This window comes from Canis lupus, chromosome 11, assembly GCF_003254725.2.
Source record: "Canis lupus dingo isolate Sandy chromosome 11, ASM325472v2, whole genome shotgun sequence".
Classification (NCBI taxonomy): Eukaryota; Metazoa; Chordata; class Mammalia; order Carnivora; family Canidae; genus Canis; species Canis lupus.
In genome coordinates, this window is record NC_064253.1 from 54,139,390 (window position 1) to 54,161,869 (window position 22,480).

Below are 22,480 nucleotides of genomic sequence, written 5' to 3' on the forward strand. Positions count from 1 at the left end.
TGTCATTAAGGTGTCATTTCTCCCCAAACTGATATTTATGTTCATATAGCTGCAGTAAAGTATGTCAGCAGTTGTCTTGTGGACATTAACTGTATGATTTCAAAATTTCCATAGAAATACAAGTGGCCAAGAATAGTCAAGACAATCTCAAAGAAGAACCAACTTGGAGGGCTTACACTACCAGATGGTAAGCTTTAGTATAATGCAACAGTAATCAGGGCAGTGTGCTATAATAGTGCAAGGACAGACAGAAGGAGCAAAAGAAAGAGTCCAAATGAGACCCACACATATGAACATTTTGTATATATCAAAAGAGGCACACAGAATGATGGAGAGAAGATAGTCTTCTCAGTACATGGCCAGTGTCATTGATTATCCATATGGAAACAAAACTAATCTTGACTCCTACCTCCCATCATAAACCAAATCAACTAAAGGTGGGTTTTAAATCTAAATATGTAAGCTTAAAACAATAACATTTGTAGTAGATAATGTAGGAGAATATTTTCATGACCTTGGGCAAAGATTTCATAGGGTATAAATTACATTATTAAGATAAAAATTAATAAATTGGACCTTATTCAGAATTTCTCTTTACTTTCCAGAGAATTAGAAGGCAAGAACAGAATGGGAATAGTCACTTGTCATATATGTATCTGGGAAAAAAACATCAGATAGGATATGTAACTGACTCCTATGAATTAATAAGAGAAAGAGGCAATCCACCAGAAAAAATGGGCAAAATATTTGACCAGATATTTCACAGAAAAATAACCAAATGGCCAAAAAAGTATATAAAAGGTTACACAACACCATTACTCACCAGGGAAATGCAAATTAAAACCATAATGAAACACCACTACACGTAAACAAGAATGGCGAAAATAAATACTGACAGTGCCCAATGTTGATGAGGATGTGGAGCAACTGGTGTAAATGCATACAACCACTTTCAAAAACTCCTGTAGTATCTGCTAAAGATGGATTTGCACATACTCTATGACCCCCAAATCCCACTCTTAGGTAAATACCCAGTATAAATGCCAACATATGTTCACCATGCTAAAGAATGGTCACAGCAACCTGATTTGGTAATTTTCTAAATAGGAAAGAAACCAAATGTGTATCAATAATAGAAAGGATAAATAAAATGGGGGCATTTAAAAAATAATGGGGTGCTATACAGAAATGAAAAGGAACTTAGAGCCACATTAAAAAATGTTTGAAACCTTACGAACATATGAAAAAAGTCTGATGTAAGGGAGTACATTTGTATGATTCCATTTAAATAAAGTTCAAAAACAAGCAAAACTAATTCAGAAGTTAGAATATTTGTTATCCTTGGGAAAAAGAGGGCAGTGACTTGGAATGAGTAGATGAGAGGGGTCCTGGAGAATTGGTAATGTTCTATTTCTTGGGGGTACTGGTTACCAGGTATGTTACCTTTGGGTAATTTATTAAGCTGTACACTTATGATTTACATCCTTTTTGGTATGAATGCTATGCTTCAACATGCAAAACCAATCCAGAATTTTTTTCTGGTTAATACCAAGGCCAGATGGCATGGTATTTGGTTCAAGACTCTGGAATTCTATGATTTTGGTTCATCCTGGATCTAACCACTTCCTATCTTGGAGATCTTGGCCAAGTAATTCACTCTCTGAGCTTTAGTTTCTTCATCTATAAAATAGACATTTATGCTACCTGTGTATACTTATTAAGGGGATTAAATCCTCTCAAGAAATATTCGTTCTTGTTGGTCCTTGTTGGTTTTTGTTCTATGGACTGTGGAGAAATGGATAATGACCAGTGGAAGAGGAAGGAACAGATGAAACTCTGGTCAAGAGATATTTTTGGAGCGCATGGCTGACTCAGTCTGTAGTGCACACAACTCCTGATCTCGGGGTTGTGATTTTGAACCCTGCATTGGGTATACCCAATTGTTTAAAAATAAAATCTTAAAAAAAAGAAAGGAGACATTTTCAAGGTGAAGGCTGAGAGGGATGATACAATGGTGAGGTACAGAAAAAGAGTGCAAAGGCTTGGCTCCACTAAGGACTCCACTAAGGTCCACTCCCTGTCTCTCACCTCCTGCCCACCTCTAACATGGGGCAGGAACCGACCAGGTGATCTCTGGTTGGTTAGTCTTCTGGCTATCACACTGCAGAGTTGGAAGGGCAATGCAAATGGCATCCAAAAGGCAAACGCAAATTCCCACGTTTGATCCAAATTCAAACACAAAGACCCAAACTCAGGAGTTAAGGGAGGTAAATTCTCAGTGGTGAGACTATGGGTCTTATTTTTACATTCTCCATGGAATATTTTTATATTTTATACAATAAGTGTGTTTCTTACTCAGAACAAAACACTGAACATGATATATCTGTGCCTACATATTTATATCTGTATATGTAAAAAATATATAAAAACCCAGGTTATAGATGTGCCAGAAACTGGAATCCAGAAAATACCTGGACAGGGAAAACATTGCTTCTGATGTACAAGGGCCTAGCCAGCAGGATGTCCTGAGACAAGACAGAGGTATGGATGACTGCAAATAATTCCTGCACATTTCCTGTTGAGGGGGGGTGGGTAGAGTGTGTGAGAGAGAGGGAGAGAGAGAGAGAGAGAGAATCCTAAGCAGGCTCTATGCCTGGAGCAGAGCCTGACATGGGGCTCAACCCCAGGACCCTGAGATCATGACCTGCACTGAAATCAAGAGTCAGATGCTTAACCCAGGTGCTCCCACATGTCCTAGTTTTTACTGTGGTTTTCACCCCTTCCCTCGGTTATCGACACTTTCCTCTTTTTCCAGCTAAAATTAATTCAATATTTCACCTTGTTAATAAAACCCAGGACCAAAAAAGGGGAATAAAAGGGTTTTCTACTCACTGTTTTTTAATTTCTGAAACTAGTCTGGATGGAATGATCACTTGCTGTAGGAAGTTGTAATAGGGTGCATTTACTAGCAATTGGGACAGAGATCTCTGCTAAGGGGAGGAATTTTCTTGGAAGTTAGGTACCTCACAAAGCGCAGAAAACCTTCAAGTCAGGTTCAGCGATAACCCCGTGTTGTCAGGTCTGGCCATGTAGGACTCTGGCTGGCTGTGTGGGAAAGGGACAAACTCTAGGAGTGTCAGATCAGGACATTCCAGCTATGCATGCATTTACCCAGGGAATAGTCACTGTGTCTGAACCACGTGCAAGATGCTGTGCGAAGGGCAACTGAAGCTGAATCAGAATTAGTGACCATATACCTGCCCTTCAGGAAACACCTACTCTGGATGTTCTGAACTCCGGTATTTGCCAGCAACCACCATACACGCACATCCAGAGACAGGAGAGGGGCCAGGGGGTGAGGGAAGTGAGTGGCCGGGACACTTGCCACTGGTAGTGGAAGGCTGGCTGGGTCTGGGATGTGTGGATGCCAGCAGAGGAGCAGGGTGAGGGAGGCCGGGGGAGCAGGGCGAGGGGGCATATGCAGGAAGAGTGGAGAGTTGGCTGAAGCAGGAAGGGTCCGGGTGGGAACCAGACGTGGGGGCCTCTGTGCTCATCTAGGACTGGGAGTTGGACTTGGCAGGGGCTGCAGAGTTGGTGAGGGACTTCTGAGCCAGAGAGAGGGCAGGGCAGAGTGGTGGTAGGAGGGCTATGGGGTAGTTAGTGGTGAGGAGGATGAATGGAACTCAGAGTTTTAGAAAATAATCTTTTCATCCTAATTCCAGACAAGCCTGAGGCCTGAATTCTGAGCACTTCATCTTCAAGAAGATGGTCTTTTTTAGAGATGCATTCAGCTTCTTACAGCCAAGCACTGTGCTCATAGTTGACAGCACAGGTTGGTTTTAACCTAGCAAAGCAGATGGGATGGATTTTCTTGACAACCATGGCTGGGAGTTACAGCTCCTGTTCTCTTTCAGTTTCAGAACATTAAGCGTGCTGCTCTGGAGGCTCCTGAGGTGTCCCCTGGCACCCAGGAAGAACTGGCAAGGAGGAATGGGTTTCTTTCTTTTCCTTTTTAATTGGAGTTCAATTTGCAAGATTTTATTCATTCATGAGACACAGCAGAGGCGTAGGCAGAGGGAGGAGCAGGCTTCATGCAGGGACCCCGATGTGGGACTCGATCCCAGGACCCCGGGATCACACCCTGGGCCAAAGGCAGATGCTCTACCTCTGAGCCACCCAGGCGTCCCTCGGGTTTCTAACAGTTTCAGGGCTCGGCTCCCTGGGCCGCGGGCAATCCCCGCCCACCTCGGAAAGGAAGTGAGGGCGGGGCCGGCGGGGCTCCCCCCTCTGCGTTGCCTTGGAGACCAAGTGCGTCCAGCTGCAGTTGAGGCTGGATCGGGCCTGGCTGACCGGAGTGGTGCCTTTTTGCAGGTGGGATGCCGGGCGCCGGGGCTCAGGGCCTCCCCCTCGGCCGGGCTCAGAGGGCCAGGCCGGGGACCGCCCCCACCCCCACCCCCACCCCCGGGCTCCTCCGTAGGCTGGCGGGGCTGGTGGCTCAGAGGGGCCTGCTGGGTCTTCTCAGCATACAGTAGGTGCCTAATTAGCATGGCCAGAGTCAGGCTGCGCCCTCCCTCCGGTGCCCCCTCTCTGTGTCCACTCTTGGCGGGGAGTGGCGGAGGGGGCCCGGCAAGGGTCCTTGTAACCGCGTTGAGCTCCAGGTTGGGAGTTCAAGGCCAGGTTGAAATCCAAGCGGACACCTTGGGCATGCTGACTTTTCCCAGGAAAGCTTGGGACAGTGAAGCACAAAACAATAATTTGTCATTCATCTCTGCCCCCAAAGTCCCTCTGGGATTTGAACCCTGCGGGGCTGGAAGAGCCTGCCTTCTCTGAATTCTGCTCTTGCCTGAGGTTTGTTTCCTTTTGGCTTCTTTGCCCCTCCCCTCTTTTTGTTTAAAATGAAAACCCCGATGCCTGAGCGGAACCCCATGCTTTCACTCAGACAGTGGGGTGGGTCATGCCCCAGCCGGGTTGCCTAGATGGGTCTGGTCCTAGGCAGAGAGGACTTGTCCTGGGGTTGGGGTGTCAGTTTTTCAACCTCTGTGGGTCAGAATAGAGATCAAACCCCAGACAGGATTCCTGGACAATGAATTCCCAACAGGAGTGTCCAGGCCAGCAGCCAAGGTCAAGATGTCCTCAGTGGGGAAGGTGACCCAGGTTCCCAGCGGGAAACTCTACCAGCAGATCTTCGAGGCTGAGGTAGGTCTGACCCTCTTCTCTCTGCTCCCCAAACTTTCCTCCCGCTGAAGGCTTTTGTCACCCGGGAATCCAATGAAATAAGGCTTTGAAATTGCTTTCATTTTAAAAATAATTCTTATTGGTTCTTAAAACATAGGAATACAAAATTAGAATCTCTATTCTTGAAAAGCAAAGAATTTACATTAAAATTGTAATTAAATTAGATTAAATTTAAGCTTAAATTATTCAGAAATAGCCAGAATTAACCATTGGATATCTTGGGACCTTTTTCTATGCACAAAAGCATTCCTAGTTTTTTTTTTTTTTCTATTTAAAAATGGGTTTGATTCAATGCCAGTGTTTTGAAACCTGCTTTTCCCCTATTAACAGTATCACACAGACCTTCCCCATGCCAAGAGGCAGTCATGTATTTCAGGATGCTGAGAGGTTGCCTTATTGTTAATCTAGGACTTACCATAACGTATTCAAGTAATACCCTCTTGACAACCATATAGGTTGCTGGGATTGCCTTGTTGTCTATAAAAAGCCTATAAAAAACTGCACGGACAAGATATCTTAAAAGAAACACACAAACTTGAACCCTTCCTTTGAAGTTCTGTAACTGCTTATTTAAAAGGGAGTTTTCATTCCTACTTTAAGCCCTAAATAATGCTTTCTGTAGAAGACTTGGAAATTGTACAAGCATAAGGAGAGCACAGAAACAAATTACTCACATGATCCTGCTGCCTGGAAGCAACACACCATTCTTCACATTTAGCACACTTTCTCTGGGTCATTTTTCTAAGAGTTTAAAGTTTTGAAATCATACTGTATAATTTTGGTTATAATTTTTAATTTATGCTTTTAATTGATATGTTTTATGGTATATCAAAAGCATTTCCCCATGTCATAAAAAAAGCCTTTGTTCTTAATAAATACCTAACATTCCATTGAAAGGACATGGCAAGTTTACTCAACCAGTCCCCTAAAATTGTACAGCCCCATTTTTCTAATTCCTTGTGATTATGAAAGATGCTGGCATAAGCGTCTTGGCCCTCATTAAAATTTCTTAAGAGATATCTTTCTAGATGGCTGAATATTTGGGGGTGGGGTGCCTGCATGGCAAATACCCTGGGGTTAAAGGCCTCCCTGCAAAGTGTCTTCCTTCTGGTAAGTTCCCCCATGACCTTATGAGACAGGCCAGGGTGCTGGGGAGTGGATGTTTTGGGATGTTTGGAGAATCCACTGGGATCTTTTGTGGATACAGGCACAGCTGGTCCGCTCTCTGGCGTCCACCAGGAAGCATGCTGTGGAGCGGTCCATGACCCCAAAAAATGGCAAGAAGCCCTTGATGAAGAGGATGGATATCCCTGAAGGGGAGATGTTGTCTGTTCGGCAGCAGAAGTGGGCACACAGCCTACCCAATGACTGGATCACAGAAAACCCTGTTCTCTACAGGTAGGTCCTGTGGTCAACACTGCACCTCCACACACTGGAGGTGTGTCAGAGTCTTCAAAGACTCAGAAAGATCTCATGCAAGATGAGGGCCAAGTAGGAATGAAGTCCCTGGTACCTCTTCAGAAAGAGAGAAGTAACAGCACCTCCTTTGCAGAACTCTAGGCTTCTCCCTCCATTCCTCTTCCTTCCTCCTCAGTAATTACTGATTGAGTGCCAGGGCTGGGTGCTGGGTATGGGATCCCACTCTCCTGGAACTTGAGGCCTTGATAGTAAATAAATAAACAAATCCCCCCAATGGCGGGAAGGCTCTGACCCAGAGGATGAATGGGGGCCCAGAAGTCAGGAAAGCCCCTGAGACCAGAGGATGAGGGAAGGGTAGCATGGGGCAAGGCTCTGAGGCAGGAAGAGCTCAGTCCAATCCAGAAGGCTGAAGAAGTCAGTGGGCCTGAGGAGAAGGGTGGGAGATGAGGCTAGGAGAGGGTTGCTGACCACAGTCAGGATTTTGGACTACTGAGTGAGCACTGATTTACCTTTTTGAGGCCTTCTGGCTGCCGTGTGCAGAATGTGGGGAGCTGCAAGAAGAGGCAGGGAGGCCAGAGAGGAGGCTGCTGCTGTCACTATAAGCCTGGTGGGGCCGCAAGACAGAGAGTAGGGTACTTCACATATATTTTGGAGGCAGAACCCACCAGACTAGGAGGTGGATTGGATGGGAGGAGTGGGCTCCTGAGAGTCCAAGGTCTGTGGCTTGAGCACTTGTGTGGACAACCGAGGCGCCATTCCTTGAGATGGGCGGCTATGGTATTGGGGCTGGAGACTGGGAGTTCCTTCTGAACCTCCACTTTTAGAAGTTGAACTTGAGATTCCTGAGCATGCCAGTTGAGCTCCCTGAGCTCAGACTCCTCAAACAGGGAAAAAGGAAAGAAGAGGAAAAAGAGAATCTGCATCTACCTCACCAGGGCACTGGGGCTGAGCTTCCCTTGGCTCTCCAAACTCTGCACAAGCCATAGACCCTTCCCTGGTCTGGGGCTCTGAAGGGGAAGTCAGTCTTTCTCTCCCTGCCTTTGTTTTCTCTCTCACCTACTTTAGGGTAGAGATTGAGCCAATGCTGGGTAAAGGTCTCTGCCCTGACCTACCTTTGACTTTTCCCAGGGAAATCTCCCCTGAGGTTTCTCTTCTCTTCTCTTCTCTTCTCTTCTCTTCTCTTCTCTTCTCTTCTCTTCTCTTCTCTTCTCTTCTCTTCTCTTCTCTTCTTCTCTCTCTTCTCTTCTTTCTCTTCTCTTCTCTTCTCTTCTCTTCTCTTCTCTTCTCTTCTCTCTTCTCTTCTCTTCTGTCTCTTCTGTCTCTTCTCTTCTCTTTTATTTTCTCTCTCTTCTCTTTTTCTTTTCTTAAGTTTTATTTACTTATTCATGAGAGACACAGAGAGAGAGGCAGAGGCGCAGGCAGAGGGAGAAGCAGGCTCTCTATGGGGAGCCAGATGCAGGGCTTGATCCCAGGACTCCAGGATCACGACCTGAGCCAAAGGCAGGTGCTCAACCACTGAGCCACCCATGTGTCCCTCTCCTGAGGTTTATGATCCTCAGCACCCTTAGCTACCTCCAGATGGACAAACCCACTGGTCACCGAAGCCCAGACTAGAAGTCAGTGTTCTCTAGGCCCTGTACCTGATGCCCAGTGCATGGATCCAGAGGCACAGAGGTGGGTGCCAGCCGACATACCCCTACTTCCCAGGAGGACTGTCCTGCAGCCTGGCTGTAACTCTGACTCCCACAAGGGTCTAAGCCCCCTCTCAGCTGACTTGAGAGTTACCTGTGCCTCCCACCAATCCCTGCTTCCCCAGGGTTTAGCCTAGGACCGCCCGTTATCCCATAACCAGATAGAGCATCAGTCAGGAGCTTTTTGCCCCACAGGACAGTGTTTTAAGAAAGGCACTTCTCATGGAAGGTGCTGGCACTGTGCTGTGCTTGTTTTCTGGAACAGACAAAGACAGCTCTGCCCTGGACACAGATCCAGAGGACAACTCCCTGTGGCCTGTGGCAGGAAGAAAGATGTGTTTGTAACCTGCCAGGCTATGCTGCCCTCAAATGACTAGGGTCACTGACTCAGCATTGGCATCTCTCTGGAGGGCCTTGTCCCCTTCTTGAAAATTCAGCCAGCCAAAGCCAACCAGTTTGTTCCATCACCCAGGGCAGGGCCTCTGGGTGAGTGGAAGAGGAGCCCAAGGTAGGGATAGAACAGCACCAGTGTCAAGTTCTTGGGTCAAGTGGCCGAGAAGCCAGAGCCATCAGCATTCCTGTAGTCAGAGTACCTGGGGCTCCCATGGGCACCTAACTGACAAGGTAGAAAAACCCACCTCTGGAGGGTCAGCCCAGGCCCTGTGATCTTCCTCGCTAATAAGGCTGCAGTGAGGACTGCGTGAGAAATGAGTAGAAAGCACTGCACATGTGGGGGCCCTGAGGCATGACAGGTGTCATTGAGACCTGTTGTGTTTCTATACTGCTTGTCCTGTAGACAGTGTTATTCCAAAGCTAAGGTCATGCTCACCCACCCTGGTCCTCCCTGCTGAGATGCTTGACCACCCAGGGTCTTAGCTTTCTCCTCCCATGCTGAAACCCCATGGACCATGGACCTTGGCCTCTCACATATGGGTCTAGGAGTCTCAGCTCTGCTTTGTACCGTGACTTCTCTAAGCCCCCTCCCCCATCCTGCACAATGGGGTTACCCCAAATGCCTCATAGGATGGGTTACTGAAGGAGCAAATGCTAAATGCTTAGCACTGGCCTGGCTTTCCCAGGCTGGCCACGCCCCTTCTGGTCCTCAGTTTCCCCATGGAGAAAGGGCTCTTGCTTACTACCCACACTTGGTTTGCAGCCAGAGCAGAAGCAGACTTTGATTACCTGTCTAGGGACCGTGGAGCCTGCTGGCAGTAGATGCCCGGGCAGTGTCTGTTGGGAGATGGGTACAGCCTCAGGGCTGTCTGGGACGGGGTAGGCCTCGGTTATCGCCAATACCCAGGATCCCTCTGAAGATTCCCTTCTGTGCCAGAGGTGCCCTGGTGTGGGGGAGGCAGCTGGGGGTTTACTGTCTTCTCTGCTTGTACTTCAGGGAAAAGGAAATGATCAAGAAGAAAAAATCTCAAGAAAGTGAGAGTACTGCTGCTGCCCGAGAAGTCCGGGGCCTCATGGACACCATCGGTGAGCCTCTGTTCAACCTTGAGAGCAGGCCTGGCTTTCTCCCCTCCGCCTCCTTGCCCGAGCCTCTTCTCCTGGGCCTTCTCCTCAATGCAGGGAGCTAGGGAGGGAGCAAGCGGCTCTGCACACTCAGCATTTACTGATGAAAATCAGTAATGGATGTTGCTTGCTTTACTGCAATGTCACAAGAGGATCTCAGTCTACATTGTCTTCATACTATGGAGGAAGGCTCTTTTTCTTCCTGATTAAAAAAATAATACATGCTCACTATAAGTAATTTCTACACGCAACGTGGGGTTTGAACTTATAACAGGCACCCCCTAGTACATGCTTATTGTGGAAAAACAAAAGAAGGAAATAAGCAGAAAGTAAAGATTCTCCCTTCACATAGCACTGCTTCTCCTCCCAAGAGTGTCACCCGCTGTGAAACCACATGGGGCATATGGTGTTGAGGTTCCCACATAGATTCAGGGGACAGCAGAGCACAGGGCAGGAACGCACACCCTAGAGCACACATCCAAATCCCTGCTCAGCCACTGAGTGTGTTTGTTCTTTATCCCCCATGTCTGAGTGTCCTAACTTGTAAAATGAGGCTGATAAAATAGAACTTGCCTCTCGGCCTCTTCAGGAGTGCTAGTTGAGTTAGAACAATGCCTGGTACTTGGTAAGTGCTATCTAAGTGTTGGTTATTCTTATCTGTATATGTATTTGCTTCCATAAAACTTTTTTTTTTTTAACATAAATGGTCCCATCCTATACGTACCATTTGGAAATTTTTTCTGGCATTTAACTGTTGAAGCGAGACTTCGTTTCTTATAACGCTTAGGGATCACCTTTTCTCCTTTTTCCTTAAGCCTCTGACACTGTGGCCTGGTTTTGGGGTCATTCTCCTGAACCAAGGCATTTTCTGCCTTGCTGACTTTTCCTGGGCACTCTCTTCTTGCCTTGAAACTCTGAGGGCAGCCTCCTCACCTCTGTTGTTCTCCCCCAGTTCCTGAGAGGATCTGCGCCACCTCCCTGGGGACCACCGGTGTAGACTCTAAGAGGCAAGGCTACGAGAATGCTCTGGGGAGCTTTAAGGAGGAGATTGCTCAGATTGGGATGGTGAGAGTCCTCCCTCTCTCCCCTTCTGTTCCCGGGCCATTCCCAAGGTGGGCTTGTCACTGCACCCACCCTCCTAACCCCTCTCCTCCAGCTCAGAGGTCCTGAGTGGCTCACAGTGGTGTAGACAGAATCAGAGTAGCCATGTTTGAGTGGCTCATCATTAGTGCTTGTTATGAGCACAGCTCTCTGAGTCAGGTACTTTTTACTCCTACTTTACAGGTAAGACCCAGAAGGTCTCGCATGACTTGGCACATAAGGGGCCAGGTGGGAACTGGGCTCCAGGGCTGATGCCAGAGCCCAGCCCTTGAGCTCCCTGCTCAATCCTGCTGGGGGGTACTCGTCTTCCCACTCCCAGCCAGTCGTGATTTCACTCATCCGTCCCAGGTGTATATGAGCTCTACTTTTGCCCATGACTCTGTGGCTTTGGTTGTGCAACATAACTGAGCCCCAGTTTCCTCATTGGAAGTAAACTTGGAATTCTATCACTGGCCACTTCTTTAATGAATATTTAAGTCCCAACCACGGGTCTGGCCTGATGTCAGCACCTACTTCATGGGTTTTGATGAGGACCAAGTGGGTCTGAGGACAAGGGCTCAGCCAGGAGCAGAGCACCCAGCACTGAATAAATGGTGCCTGACCTTGTGCTCAGGCTGTGAACTAATTAGTACACCATACCTCCTCAGGCCTAGGTAATGATTTTCAGTTTGAGACAGGACCACACCTGACACTTCCCCATCACAGGGTAGAGGGTGGTGGGGAAGGGACACTCCCCCCTCAACCCATCCTGGTGGTGTCAATACCATGGCCATTGCCCTACTGGCCTGTTTTAGGAAATGGAACCCTTCATCTTGGAGCCAGGAATACTTCTTTTAAAAAAGCTGGCCAAGTCTAATGAAGACATAGACCAACTCTTCAAAAAGGTGGAAAGCAACACCAACCTCGAAGACTACACCATCCAAGTAGGGGTTCCCTTGTGGCCAGGCCCGTCCCACCCAGGTCCTGCTCTTTCCTTCCCTGCCATGTGTCCTCCTAGCCTGACCCTATGCTTCTTGGCATAGACCCTGTTGGAGCTGTGGGAGCAGGTGGCAGAGAAGTTCCAGTTCCAGAAGCAGGGGATCAAGAAGCTGGATGAGGCCCTCCATGAGGCCGAGTTCTCTCGGGCAGATAAAGTGAGTTGGCCTGCAGGTGGGCTTGTGGTGGTTTTCACCTGTGGGATGTGTGAGGCCTCGTCTGTATCCTTGTAGGTCTCCAGGAAAAGAGAGTCGCTAACAATGGCACCTTGTTTCTAGCTCAAAAGCGTGTTGAAGAAATACATGGAAATCATAGAGAAAACATCCTACCTCGTGCAGCCCGACGTGTACGGGCTGATAAATAAGGAAGCGATGGTGAGTGGTTTGCATGTACTACGGGATCAGCCCACAGGTGGAGCAGGACCTGAGGATGCCCCAGAGCCCTATGTCTCAGGAATGATGGTTTTCTCATGGGTCACATTTCCAAGTAACTCAAGCTGGTCACTTGGGTTCAGAACCGGAATTAAGTACCCTCAATAGAAATCTTTCTAAAGTACATGGCATCCATCCCTGCTGTCTTAATCCCAGTTACCTAGCCCAGTGTCACTGGTTTGAGCACTGATGATTTTACAAGCACTACTGGGCCCCGTCTCAGCTTACCTGGGTGCAGTGCAGTAGGTGCTGGATGATGGAGCTGTCCTGCCCTCAGGGTGGTTTTGTGCCCTCTTCGGCGACCCCAGCCTGCTCTGTTTATTTTTCTAGTGGTTCTCATCTGCCTTCCTGTGGGCTGTCAGTGTCTACTGCTAAACCATGTTTACCTCCTGGCTCTGTCCCTGCTGCTTCCCTGTTAACACCCCACCCTTGCCCAGCTGCGTTCTTTGGGTGTAGAAAACAAGAAATTTGAGGTTGTCCAAAATGTTTCCAAAGGCAGAGTTAAGCCTGACTCCCCCGCCATGTGAAAGGACACCTATGTACGTATGTACGTGTTTTCCTCAAGTGTAATTAGCACACAGTGTGATGTCAGTCCCAGGCGTTCAGTACCGTGATCCCGCGATCCCGTACATCACTCATCACTCAGTGCTCATCGTGACTAACGCGCTGTTAATCCCCTTGGGCTGTTTCACCCACCCCCTGCCCACCTCCCCTCTGGTGACCACCGGTTCTCTATATTAAGAATCTGGGAGGTTTTAGGCCTCTTTTTTTCTTTATTCATTTGTTTTGTTTCTTAAATTCGACATGAGTCAAATCATATGATATTTGCCTTTCTCTGTCTGACTTACTTAGCATTTCACCCTCTATGCCCATCCATGTTGTTGCTTCCTCTGGCTACTCAGGAGCACATTTTGCTTGCATGGGCTTCCAGGTCCCCTGCAGTAAGCAGGGCTTGCCAGATCATGGGCCTCCTGGCAGTCACAGGGTGAAAGGAGCACAGTGCTCAGAATCCCAGAGGGGCTCTGGGTCAGGTCTGCACCTCGGAGTCCTGGGCAAAGCACAGACAGGATGCTGACACAGACCCCCTGCTCCACTACCCAGATATACAAGCTCCTGAAATAAGTCCGTTCTTGTACCTTGAACTCCCTGTCCATAAAATGGGAGGAATGATCCTTAAAGACCAATACCTGTTGGGGGAAGGGGGTGGTAAAAGAGAGCTTAGCAGTGGCCGTGGTCATGTGAGACAAGCAAGAGTGCCTAACTTTCATCCAATGGATCTATTAGGGGAGTCAGATTTAGCAGCATCCCAGGGATGTTTCATTGCTTGACTTCCACATGCTTATTTTACTCATTATAACAACTAGCACTGGCTACTTAGTCTACGTGCATCTATCTCATTTAATTTCACAAAATCCCTGTGATGCCAATAGCAATAGCCTCACACGATGGCAGCAGAATTGGAGGCTTAGGAAAAACCTGCCAGTGCCCCCCAGCTAGGAAGTATAGCTGACAACAAACCTCAGATTCCAGTGAAAATTGTTACTGGGATTTCTACCTGTTGAGCTTGGCAGGTTCTCACCCTTGCTCCAAGGTGGGCTCCTTGAGGGCTTGGGGCAGTTATGGGGACATTTGGCTGTTGCACTCCTGGGGGCCATGGGAGAGACTGCTCTCAGAAAGGGGGAAGGCTACTCAGTGGCAGAACAGTGCCACAAAAATGAAGAATTGTCCCCACTGCCTTGCCAAGGATGCCCAGGGGAGGATCACTGGGAGGATTGTGGAAGAACGTTCTAGCTCTGGCCTCATTTGGCAATTGGGTCTTCATTCTCCTCACAACCAAATGTGACTGGTCCCTGATGGCATGAGCATTCTGCTTTTGGAACAAATTCGTAAAAAAAAACCCAAAAAACCCAACCCAAACATTTAAACACTAAGAGCCCATGAGAGTGCTTATCTCCAGTGAACTAAAACCAGCTTCTTTAACAATCTGATATGGTCTTGGGACTGGATTGAAGGTACATAGGTAAGTCAGGATTCATAGGTAAGCCTTCAGGAAAGACCCCTGTCACTGACCAGAGCTGCTCAGCCCCTGGCAACTTCATCGAGTGTCCAGTGACCCCTCAGTGTCCCTCAGATGCAGCCACAGCCCTACTCAGCCCCACTAGGCTCCACGCCCTCAGCCTGCACCTCACCTGGCCCCCTGCCGCAGCCCCCCACCATCCCTCTCCAACCCAGCCCAGTTCTCACTTTGGAAAGCCTCTGCCTCGTGTAGAGCCTGCCTGCCTGTACCACAGGTTATAAACCAAGCCCTACTGGCCAACCGGAGGGCCATCGCCCAGCTGTTCATCAACCTGATGGAGGCCACACTGCAGCAGGAGCTCAAGAGCCACCGTCGCTGGCAGAGCCTGGTGGACGCCTGGAAGGCTCTCAAGAAGCAGGTGCTGGTGCAGAGTTTCAGGTCTGTGACTGCCCGCACTGCCCGCAGCTCTTCCCTGGCCCACCTGGAAGGCTGGCACAGCAAGCAGGTGGCCCTGCCCTCCTATTTTCCATACTCCAAAATGCTGCTGTTCTTTTGCGGGGGTAAAACCATGTGCTCTTTTTTTTTTTTTTAAGGTACAGTAGATAACAATGTAAAGAAGAAATTAAAAATCACTACTAATCTCTCACCACAGGGAGAAGCACAGCTGATATTTTGGTATATTTTCTCCCAACCTTCTTTAGAGCCACACTGCATATGTCGCTCTATATCTTATTTTCTTCATAAACATTATCACATAAGCATTTTCTGAGCACAGTACCAATTGTTTGAAAACATCTGCCTGTTATCTGTCCAATTTCCATCCTACTGTTACATGTAACCCTGTAGTACTGAGCTGAGAATGGTGCTCCCTTGGGCATTAGTACTTCCTGGCCTCTGGTAGTTTCACCTCTGGGAGGGAGGGAGAAGGCCTATCTCCATGCTTCCTCCACCAGGTGGCATTTTTGTTAATCCGGCCAACAAGCAAGGCTTTCTTTTGCTCGTTGGGCCATGGTATCCATGGAGGATGGATGCCAAAGAATGTCTGTCCATCTGCACTGTGGGTCTGGGCAGGGGAGGCCCATCTGCACACCCGAATTTCCAGATGGAGAACCTCAGAGTCTGACACTGAGGATGAAAGAAAAAGCCTGGATGAAAGAAAAGGTACATCTTCATGGATGTACCGAGGCCTGGCTTCACCTGTATTTTCCCTGTGACCTTGATCAAGTACTTGAACGTTTTAGAGCCTTTCATTCCTTATGCAAGGCAGACATGATGATGGGCCAGTGTGAGAGTTTCTGTGGTTCTTTTCTCCCACTTCCCTCACTCCCTCCTTTCATCATTGTCCCAGAGGCCCCCAACGGAGAGGAAGCAGCAGGAGTGGTATAAGGGTGCTTAGGTTCGGAATGTCCTCACCATGGGTCTCATCCCCACTCTCCCACCTCTCCTGCCCCTCCTCTCCTTTCCATGGTGCCAACGCGTGTCTGGATGCCCAGTGAGTTCATGGCCAGTGAGAGGATCCAGGCTCCTCCGGCTGTGAAGAAGGAGATGGAGAGCATGCTGAAGAACCAGAAAGTCCTGCAGGAAAAGCGGCTGGAGCATCTCTGCACCATCTGGTACACTGGGAAGAGGCTGTAGCGAGGGATGCTATGGAGGAGGCAGGCAGGGTCCTCAGCATTGACCATTCTCCTGAGGCATCCTCCAGGCCAGGCCATCTCCTTGTTCCCTAGTCCTGTGCTGGCTGCCTGGGCCCACTTTCTGGGGCATTTCAGCCCTAATGGCAACAAAGAACACGACACATTTGCTGGGGAAGTCTAGTGTGACTGAGCCAAAAAATGTGGGAGGAGGCAGTGGCAAAGGGGGCGGGGAGAGTGGGGGTTGAGGGGGAGAGGTTAAGGGGTTGGACTTTTTCCTAAGGGTTGGTAGGGAGCAGAGTGGCTCCATCAGCCTTGCAGTTTGGAGGGTAAGTTGGAGGGTCTGAGTCTGGGGCCTGGAAGTCAGCGAGGAGGCTGCTGCCATTAGACAGGAACCCTGGATGCGCCCCTCAGACCTGGGCTCACCTAGCTCTGATTCCTTAATAAGCTGTTTGGTGAGGGGCACAGTGAATGTCCTAGACCCAGGAAGCCTTGGGAATCCTGTAGCATCCACTCTCAACAGCAGGATGGAATCTGCACAGACCTGCCAGTAGAGACGCTTCATGTGCTGGGAGATGCTCCTCCCCTTCCTGGGAAACGTGGTCCTGCCCACCTATAACCCTGGTAACCCTGGGTTACCCTCTGGTTCCCCCCACCATAGCGCCTAAGTTCTCCTAGGATATCAGTGACAATTAGAACCCCACACAGTCTCCTCCAGGGCAGGCACATTTTTATGCAGGTGTAAAACTCACAAGGTGGATAAAAGCCTCAGCATAAGGTAAAGTGTTTTTCTTGTTTTCTGTAACTCCACTTTTTCTGGCTGAGTCCCTGTTTATTTATTTGTTTTTTTTAAATTTTATTTATTTACCCATGAGAGACACAGAGAGAGGCAGAGACATAGGCAGGGGGAAAAACAGGCTCCATGAAGGAAGCCCGATATGGGACTCGATCCTGGGACCCTGGGATCACAACCTGAGCCGAAGGCAGATGCTCAACCGCTGAGCCACCCCAGTGTCCCAGAGTCCCTGTTTATTAAACTGGGCCAAACTCAGTCTTTGTTAGGGTTGTATCCATCGAGGTGAAGCCGCAAATCCCCACCCATCACAGACCTGGGGAAGGGGTCTGTTCCTCTGTATTTGATCTACCCACATGCCCTGGGGCAACCATCACAGCGTCTAGACAGCTGGATGCAGGAATCTTGAGGAGGCTACTCTGCACCCTTGTGTCTCCACACCCAGGCAGCTGTTGCCCCCAGATACCTGGGTCTTAGAGCTGGCCGCCATGGCCTTCCACCAGGAAGGAGGACCCAGGCTCCCACTGCCAGGCAACTTCTGTCCTCTGAGTCTGCCCCTGCTCCCAGCCCCCTTCCTTTGGGTGAGGAGAGAGTCCTGGTCCTCAGTTCTTAGCTGCTCCCCCAGCCTCCCTCCCAGGATTCCTGGCCTACTTCCACCAAGGCTTCCCCTCCCCAGTGCTCTAGACTCTCCTGAAAAATTGGATTTTGAGAACCAAATCCAGAAAGATATCTAGGCTGCTGTCTTTTCTACCCTGCCACATCCCTCACACAGGCTGTGAACAGAGGGCTGGCTGGCTACCTGCCTGAGAGAAGGGAGGACAGGGCCAAAGACATGTAGGAAAATGCATTTCCTGGTGTTCCTGGCCACTGCTGGGAAACACCATGTAATGGCAGTGTCTGCATGCAGAACATGGAGCTGGTGGGTGACTTGATCTGACCTGAGGAAGTTGAGGGCAACTCTATGAAGTCAGAGGCAAGAGTATGCATGTACAGGACCCAGCAGCTCCTTCTCAGTGGAACTATAGAAAGGAGTAAAGCCAGGACACAATCTGTGTCTGGAAGTGTGTACTGCAAACACAAGCTCAAATGTAGAACTTAAAAGTAAAGTTGCAAAGCCTTGAGCATAGAATTCCAGTCAACATCAAGAGCGAAGGTTTGGGTTTGTGGTTTGTTTGTACAAGGAGGTCTTGACGGCACCCTCAAAGCACACTGTTTAGACAGCCACCGATGTCTTCTTACCCTGTCAAGGAGCTAGGGAGCCTTTTAATCAAGCCCAAGGAGCTGTCCCAGGAACTGCCTCCTATGGGATTCCATACCCCATCCTGACCCATAGTTCCAGGCCTTACTCCTGAAACCCCATAGTCCCAGATTTGCTTCTCTGCTCATGCAGGTGCTCTGCAGCCTGTGGGCAGTGGTGTCACAGGACTGGAGTGTCTTGATAAGACTCCCATGGCTCCCAAGAGAGAGTTTTCCAAAGTCCTGGGAGAGTTCCCGTGGATTTCCTTGGACCCAATGATCATGTGCATATCATTTAAAAATAATTTTTTATATTCAACTTTTATTTTGGAATAATGTTAGATTTACAGAAAACTTACAAAGATAGAACACAGGATTCCTGTATGCCCCTTAACTAGTTTCCCCTAATATTGTTCTCTTACATACAAAACAGAAATGAACTCGCATGCATTCCCATCACCTAGACACCAGGCATTTTCAGATTTTACCAGTTTTTCTACCACCGTCCTTTTTCTGTTCCAAGACTCATTCCAAGACACAATACTGCACTTACTGTAGTGTTTAGATGTGAGGATATGCTGTGCACACTATTTCAGTTGTCTTTTGCTCTTTACGGGTCCACCATAAGTAGGGTGCCCAAGACCACCCTGGGTTACACGTCTTGTCCTGGTATAATCATTAATAGAATCCCTCCCTTCATTGTCAAAAATGTCCCAGTTTGGACAGTAAGTTATGTGGTCCTCCTAGTTATATGCATCTTTCCATACTATTAAACACTACTCAAAATTTAGTGACTTAAAACAACAAGCATTTCTTGTTTTTCACTGTTCTGTGGGCTGTTTCCCACAGGTGTTTCCTCCAGTCTGGGCTGATCGGTTGGGACTGGGTGGTCTAGAATGTCCTCACTCCCGAGTCTGGAGCCTGGGCTCGGACAGCTGGAGTTTCTCTGGTGGTGGTGGCAAAACTCCCTGCAACAAGAGAGGGCAAGAGGGGTACCCAAGCCTTTCCAATTCACTGTCATGCTTGCTAATGTCTCATTGGCTTAAGCAAATCACGTGGCCCAACTCAGCCCCGCCCCAGAAATAGACTGAGGCAGCAGCTAATGATTTTGGCAGGTTTTTCAATCTGCCACACTATTCTTAATGACTTCAGAGAATTCACTGGACTGTATTTAGACAGAACACTCTTGTTGGATGTGAAGTTTGTGATTTCTTGAGTGCTTATAAACATACTGTTAGGCGTCTGTCTTAATGCATAAACTTTGTATGCATTGTTATCTCAGATTCGGTTCCTAGAAGAAGAAGGCAAGTAGGTTTCCTTTTGTCAAGTGATGTGAACCATTTGCTTTTTCCCATTGGGAAAATTCCATTCTTTTTCTTTCTTTTTCTTTCTTTCTTTCTTTCTTTCTTTCTTTCTTTCTTTCTTTCTTTCTTTCTTTCTTTCTTTCTTCTTTCTTTCTCTCTCTTTCTTTCTTTCTTTCTTTCTTTCTTTCTTTCTTTCTTTCTTTCTTTCTTTCTTTCTTTCTTTCTTTCTTTCTTTCTTCTTTCTTTTTGAGAGAGAGAGTGTACCCATGTGAGGTAGGGGAGGGGAAGGGAAGAGGGAGAGGGGGAGAAAGAGAATATTAAACAGTCTCCATGCCCAGGGAGGAGCCCCTACACCAACTGCATCTCATGACCCTGAAATTATGACCTGAGGAGAAATCAAGAGTCTGGGATTTAACAGACTGAGCCACCCAGGTGTCCCTGGTTTTATTTTCTAAGTAACAGACTTGTTAAGATTGATAGACCTTTTATGGGTTATATTTTTGGCACCAGGAAATCCCTAGCAAGTCAATTGTTTGTTCGATGTTTACATAGTTACTACTCTGGGGCTACATGCCTGAAAGATGCTGTCAACTCTGGTAAGTGAACGTTTTATTCAAGCATGGCTTACTTGTCATATCTTCCTTCCCCAGTGACCTTCTGCCCCCCAATTACAGCAGAACTCAGCTGACTGAATGGCATTCTGCTCTCAGCATCTTAAATAAGAACCTCGGTGAGTGAGGTTTGTGGGGTACCACGTGGGTCTCTTCAGAATCCTGGTCAAGTAGTAGCCAATCATTTATGTTAGAGTCCATCGTTAACTCAGGAGTGGGGGCAGGCCCCCCTGGAGGAGGGAGGGAATGTAGATGGAAGAGTGAATTCTGAGAGTTCATATAGGATCTCCAAAACCTTGCTGGTAGAGCCCTCTCCCTCCCATAGCTTCCTGGTCACTGCCCAGCTGGCATGGCTGCCAGCCACACACTCTGACCCTGAACCTTGACCACAGCAAGGAGCCAGAAGGATGGCTTTGATGACCTCCTGTGAGGACAGCTTGTGGGCCAGATCCTGGGCATATGAGATGCCAAGCATGTAGTCTTGTAGTCAGAGAGATGTGGGTTTGACCCCCAGCTCTGTACCATCCCAGCTGCGTGACTTTGGGGAAGTTATGGCCACTCTTGGCCTCAAACTGCTCCTCTATAAAATGGGGATCTCCAGAGGAATAATAAAGGTACCTACCTTGTGGGGTTGTTGTGAGGATTGCATCCTGCGGTCTAGTTGAGTGCTCAATAATAAATAGTAATGTTTAAAAATGCTCTATATCAAGGGTCCTCAAACTCCCACCCGTGGGCCTCTGCTTGTTTGCAAGTTTCATTGGAACATAGCTGTGCTCATTTGTTCACATATAGTCTCTGGTTGCTTCTGCTCTACAGCCTCAAAATGAGTAGTTGCAACAGAGACTTCATGGCTGGCAAAGCTGGCAATATCTACTATCTCACCCTTAATAGAAAATGTTTGCCAAGCCTTGTTCTGGAAGATTTAGGATATTTCCATGTCTTTTGAGGCTTACAGAAACCTGGTGAGGTCAGTAGTGTCATTGTCCCCCTGTGATGGAGAAGGACTCAGAGGCATAGAGAGGTGAGGTATCCTGCCCATGGTCACACAGCTAATGAAGTCACACCTGCCTGTGACCTGGATACTTTGGTTAAAAGTATCATTGCTCCCAGGGCTCTTAGGTTTAGAATTACAATGGTATTATAATTATAATACCAAGGGTAAGAGCCTCAGGACCCCACAGGGACTTCACGGGACGGGACGGGTAGGGATGTGCTGGCCTAGGAAGTCACCCTGCAGATGGAGACACCAGCTTTAGAGCTTCTCCTGGTCAGTTCTACCGCACATCTGCCCTTCCTGGTGTCCTACATTACCCTGCTTCCATCTGCCCTGTCATCCTCCTCACCCTTCTCAAAAAATGACCACCACAGATTTTTTGTGCTGTCTTTCAGTTTCTAGAACTGCCAGAAACGTTAAACTTCAGCTGCTTATCTTAGACACCAAGAGTCACACTGAGTTTATTAGAAAGTGGGAATCAGTAGACAGGAGAGGTGAAAATTGATCGGCCAGCTTCTGAGTGTTCTGCTAGCCCGTCCACTTCTTATGGAATTAGCCACAGATGTGATCTGTGAACCCTCATTAATTTACACCCTTGATATTGTATTATGATTTGGTACAACCATCTGAAAAGAATCTTATTGGCCTTGAAGCAGAGTCAAGAATCAGGGTTAGAATAGATTCAGAACAGATAAAGACAACTCCTTCAAGGCCCTTCTCTTGGGGGTGTCGGGGACTTTGTGGGGAAGGTGATTCCAGCCCCTGATCTGAACTGGAACCACTGATCTCACCTCAGTTACCTCTGCTAAAGGGAGAAGCTGCCTCCCTTGTGAAGGGGGAAACTCTGATCTCCCCTCTTCCTCCTGGAAGAGCAGCTAACATGTTTTCTTTCTGCCCACGGAGATAATTACCACATGGACTGCATGATGCGGATCCGCCTGCAGTACGAGAAGACCTGGCAGGAGTGCCTGGAGCATGTGCAGAAGTGCAAGGTGGGCGCCCCTCCCAGCCCCGCCCCTGCCTCTCTCCAGCCTGGATCCCCTGCTTTCCTCCCTCATAGGCCCCAGGCCTTCACTGGCCTCAGGCATCCCTGTGCCTAGACTCCTCCTCCTCAGCTCTGCCCACCCATCGTCACTCAAGGGGTAGCCCAGCATGACCTCCTCCAGGAAGACCTCTCTGATGAAGGTATACACTCTCTGAGCACATCAGACTTCAACCTTGACCATCTGCACCACTTAGAGCACCTGACATTATTGCTTCCAGGGAGGTTGCATCCCAGGGGTTATTTCCAGGGCTTCACTTTTGCAAGTAGTGGTGCCATTGCTGTCACATCCAAGACTTCTGTCCACCCCGTCTGCTTTTGTCACAGGGTGAGACAGAGTTTACTGGCAAACCACTTCAATGACAAAGCCTGGTTTTCTGGGGGTCCACAGAGATATTTTGTCAACATGACCCCTCCCTGCCTCCTGGCTCCAGCAAGTTCCTGCTACTCCACCCCTCCTGAGTCTATAGACCTGTGGTTCTGCC

General features: G+C 48.3%; 1 protein-coding gene across 3 annotated transcripts in view; it reads left to right on the plus strand.

Annotated features, from left to right (window-relative positions):
- Positions 1–4,286: 4,286 nt before the first annotated feature.
- The window catches only part of CCDC180 (coiled-coil domain containing 180), a 67,297-nt gene continuing 49,103 nt past the window's right edge, over positions 4,287–22,480 (plus strand). For all 3 annotated transcript variants that reach the window (XM_049116291.1, XM_049116292.1, XM_049116293.1), the window contains exons 1-13: positions 4,287–4,371; positions 4,781–4,848; positions 5,099–5,196; positions 6,443–6,633; positions 9,736–9,824; positions 10,813–10,925; positions 11,756–11,884; positions 11,984–12,094; positions 12,215–12,310; positions 14,659–14,822; positions 15,878–15,997; positions 19,999–20,078; positions 21,857–21,945. In XM_049116291.1, the coding sequence (XP_048972248.1) occupies positions 5,128–5,196; positions 6,443–6,633; positions 9,736–9,824; positions 10,813–10,925; positions 11,756–11,884; positions 11,984–12,094; positions 12,215–12,310; positions 14,659–14,822; positions 15,878–15,997; positions 19,999–20,078; positions 21,857–21,945 (1,251 nt within the window). In that variant the 5' untranslated portion in view covers positions 4,287–4,371; positions 4,781–4,848; positions 5,099–5,127. The remainder of the gene's footprint in view (positions 4,372–4,780; positions 4,849–5,098; positions 5,197–6,442; positions 6,634–9,735; positions 9,825–10,812; positions 10,926–11,755; positions 11,885–11,983; positions 12,095–12,214; positions 12,311–14,658; positions 14,823–15,877; positions 15,998–19,998; positions 20,079–21,856; positions 21,946–22,480) is intronic.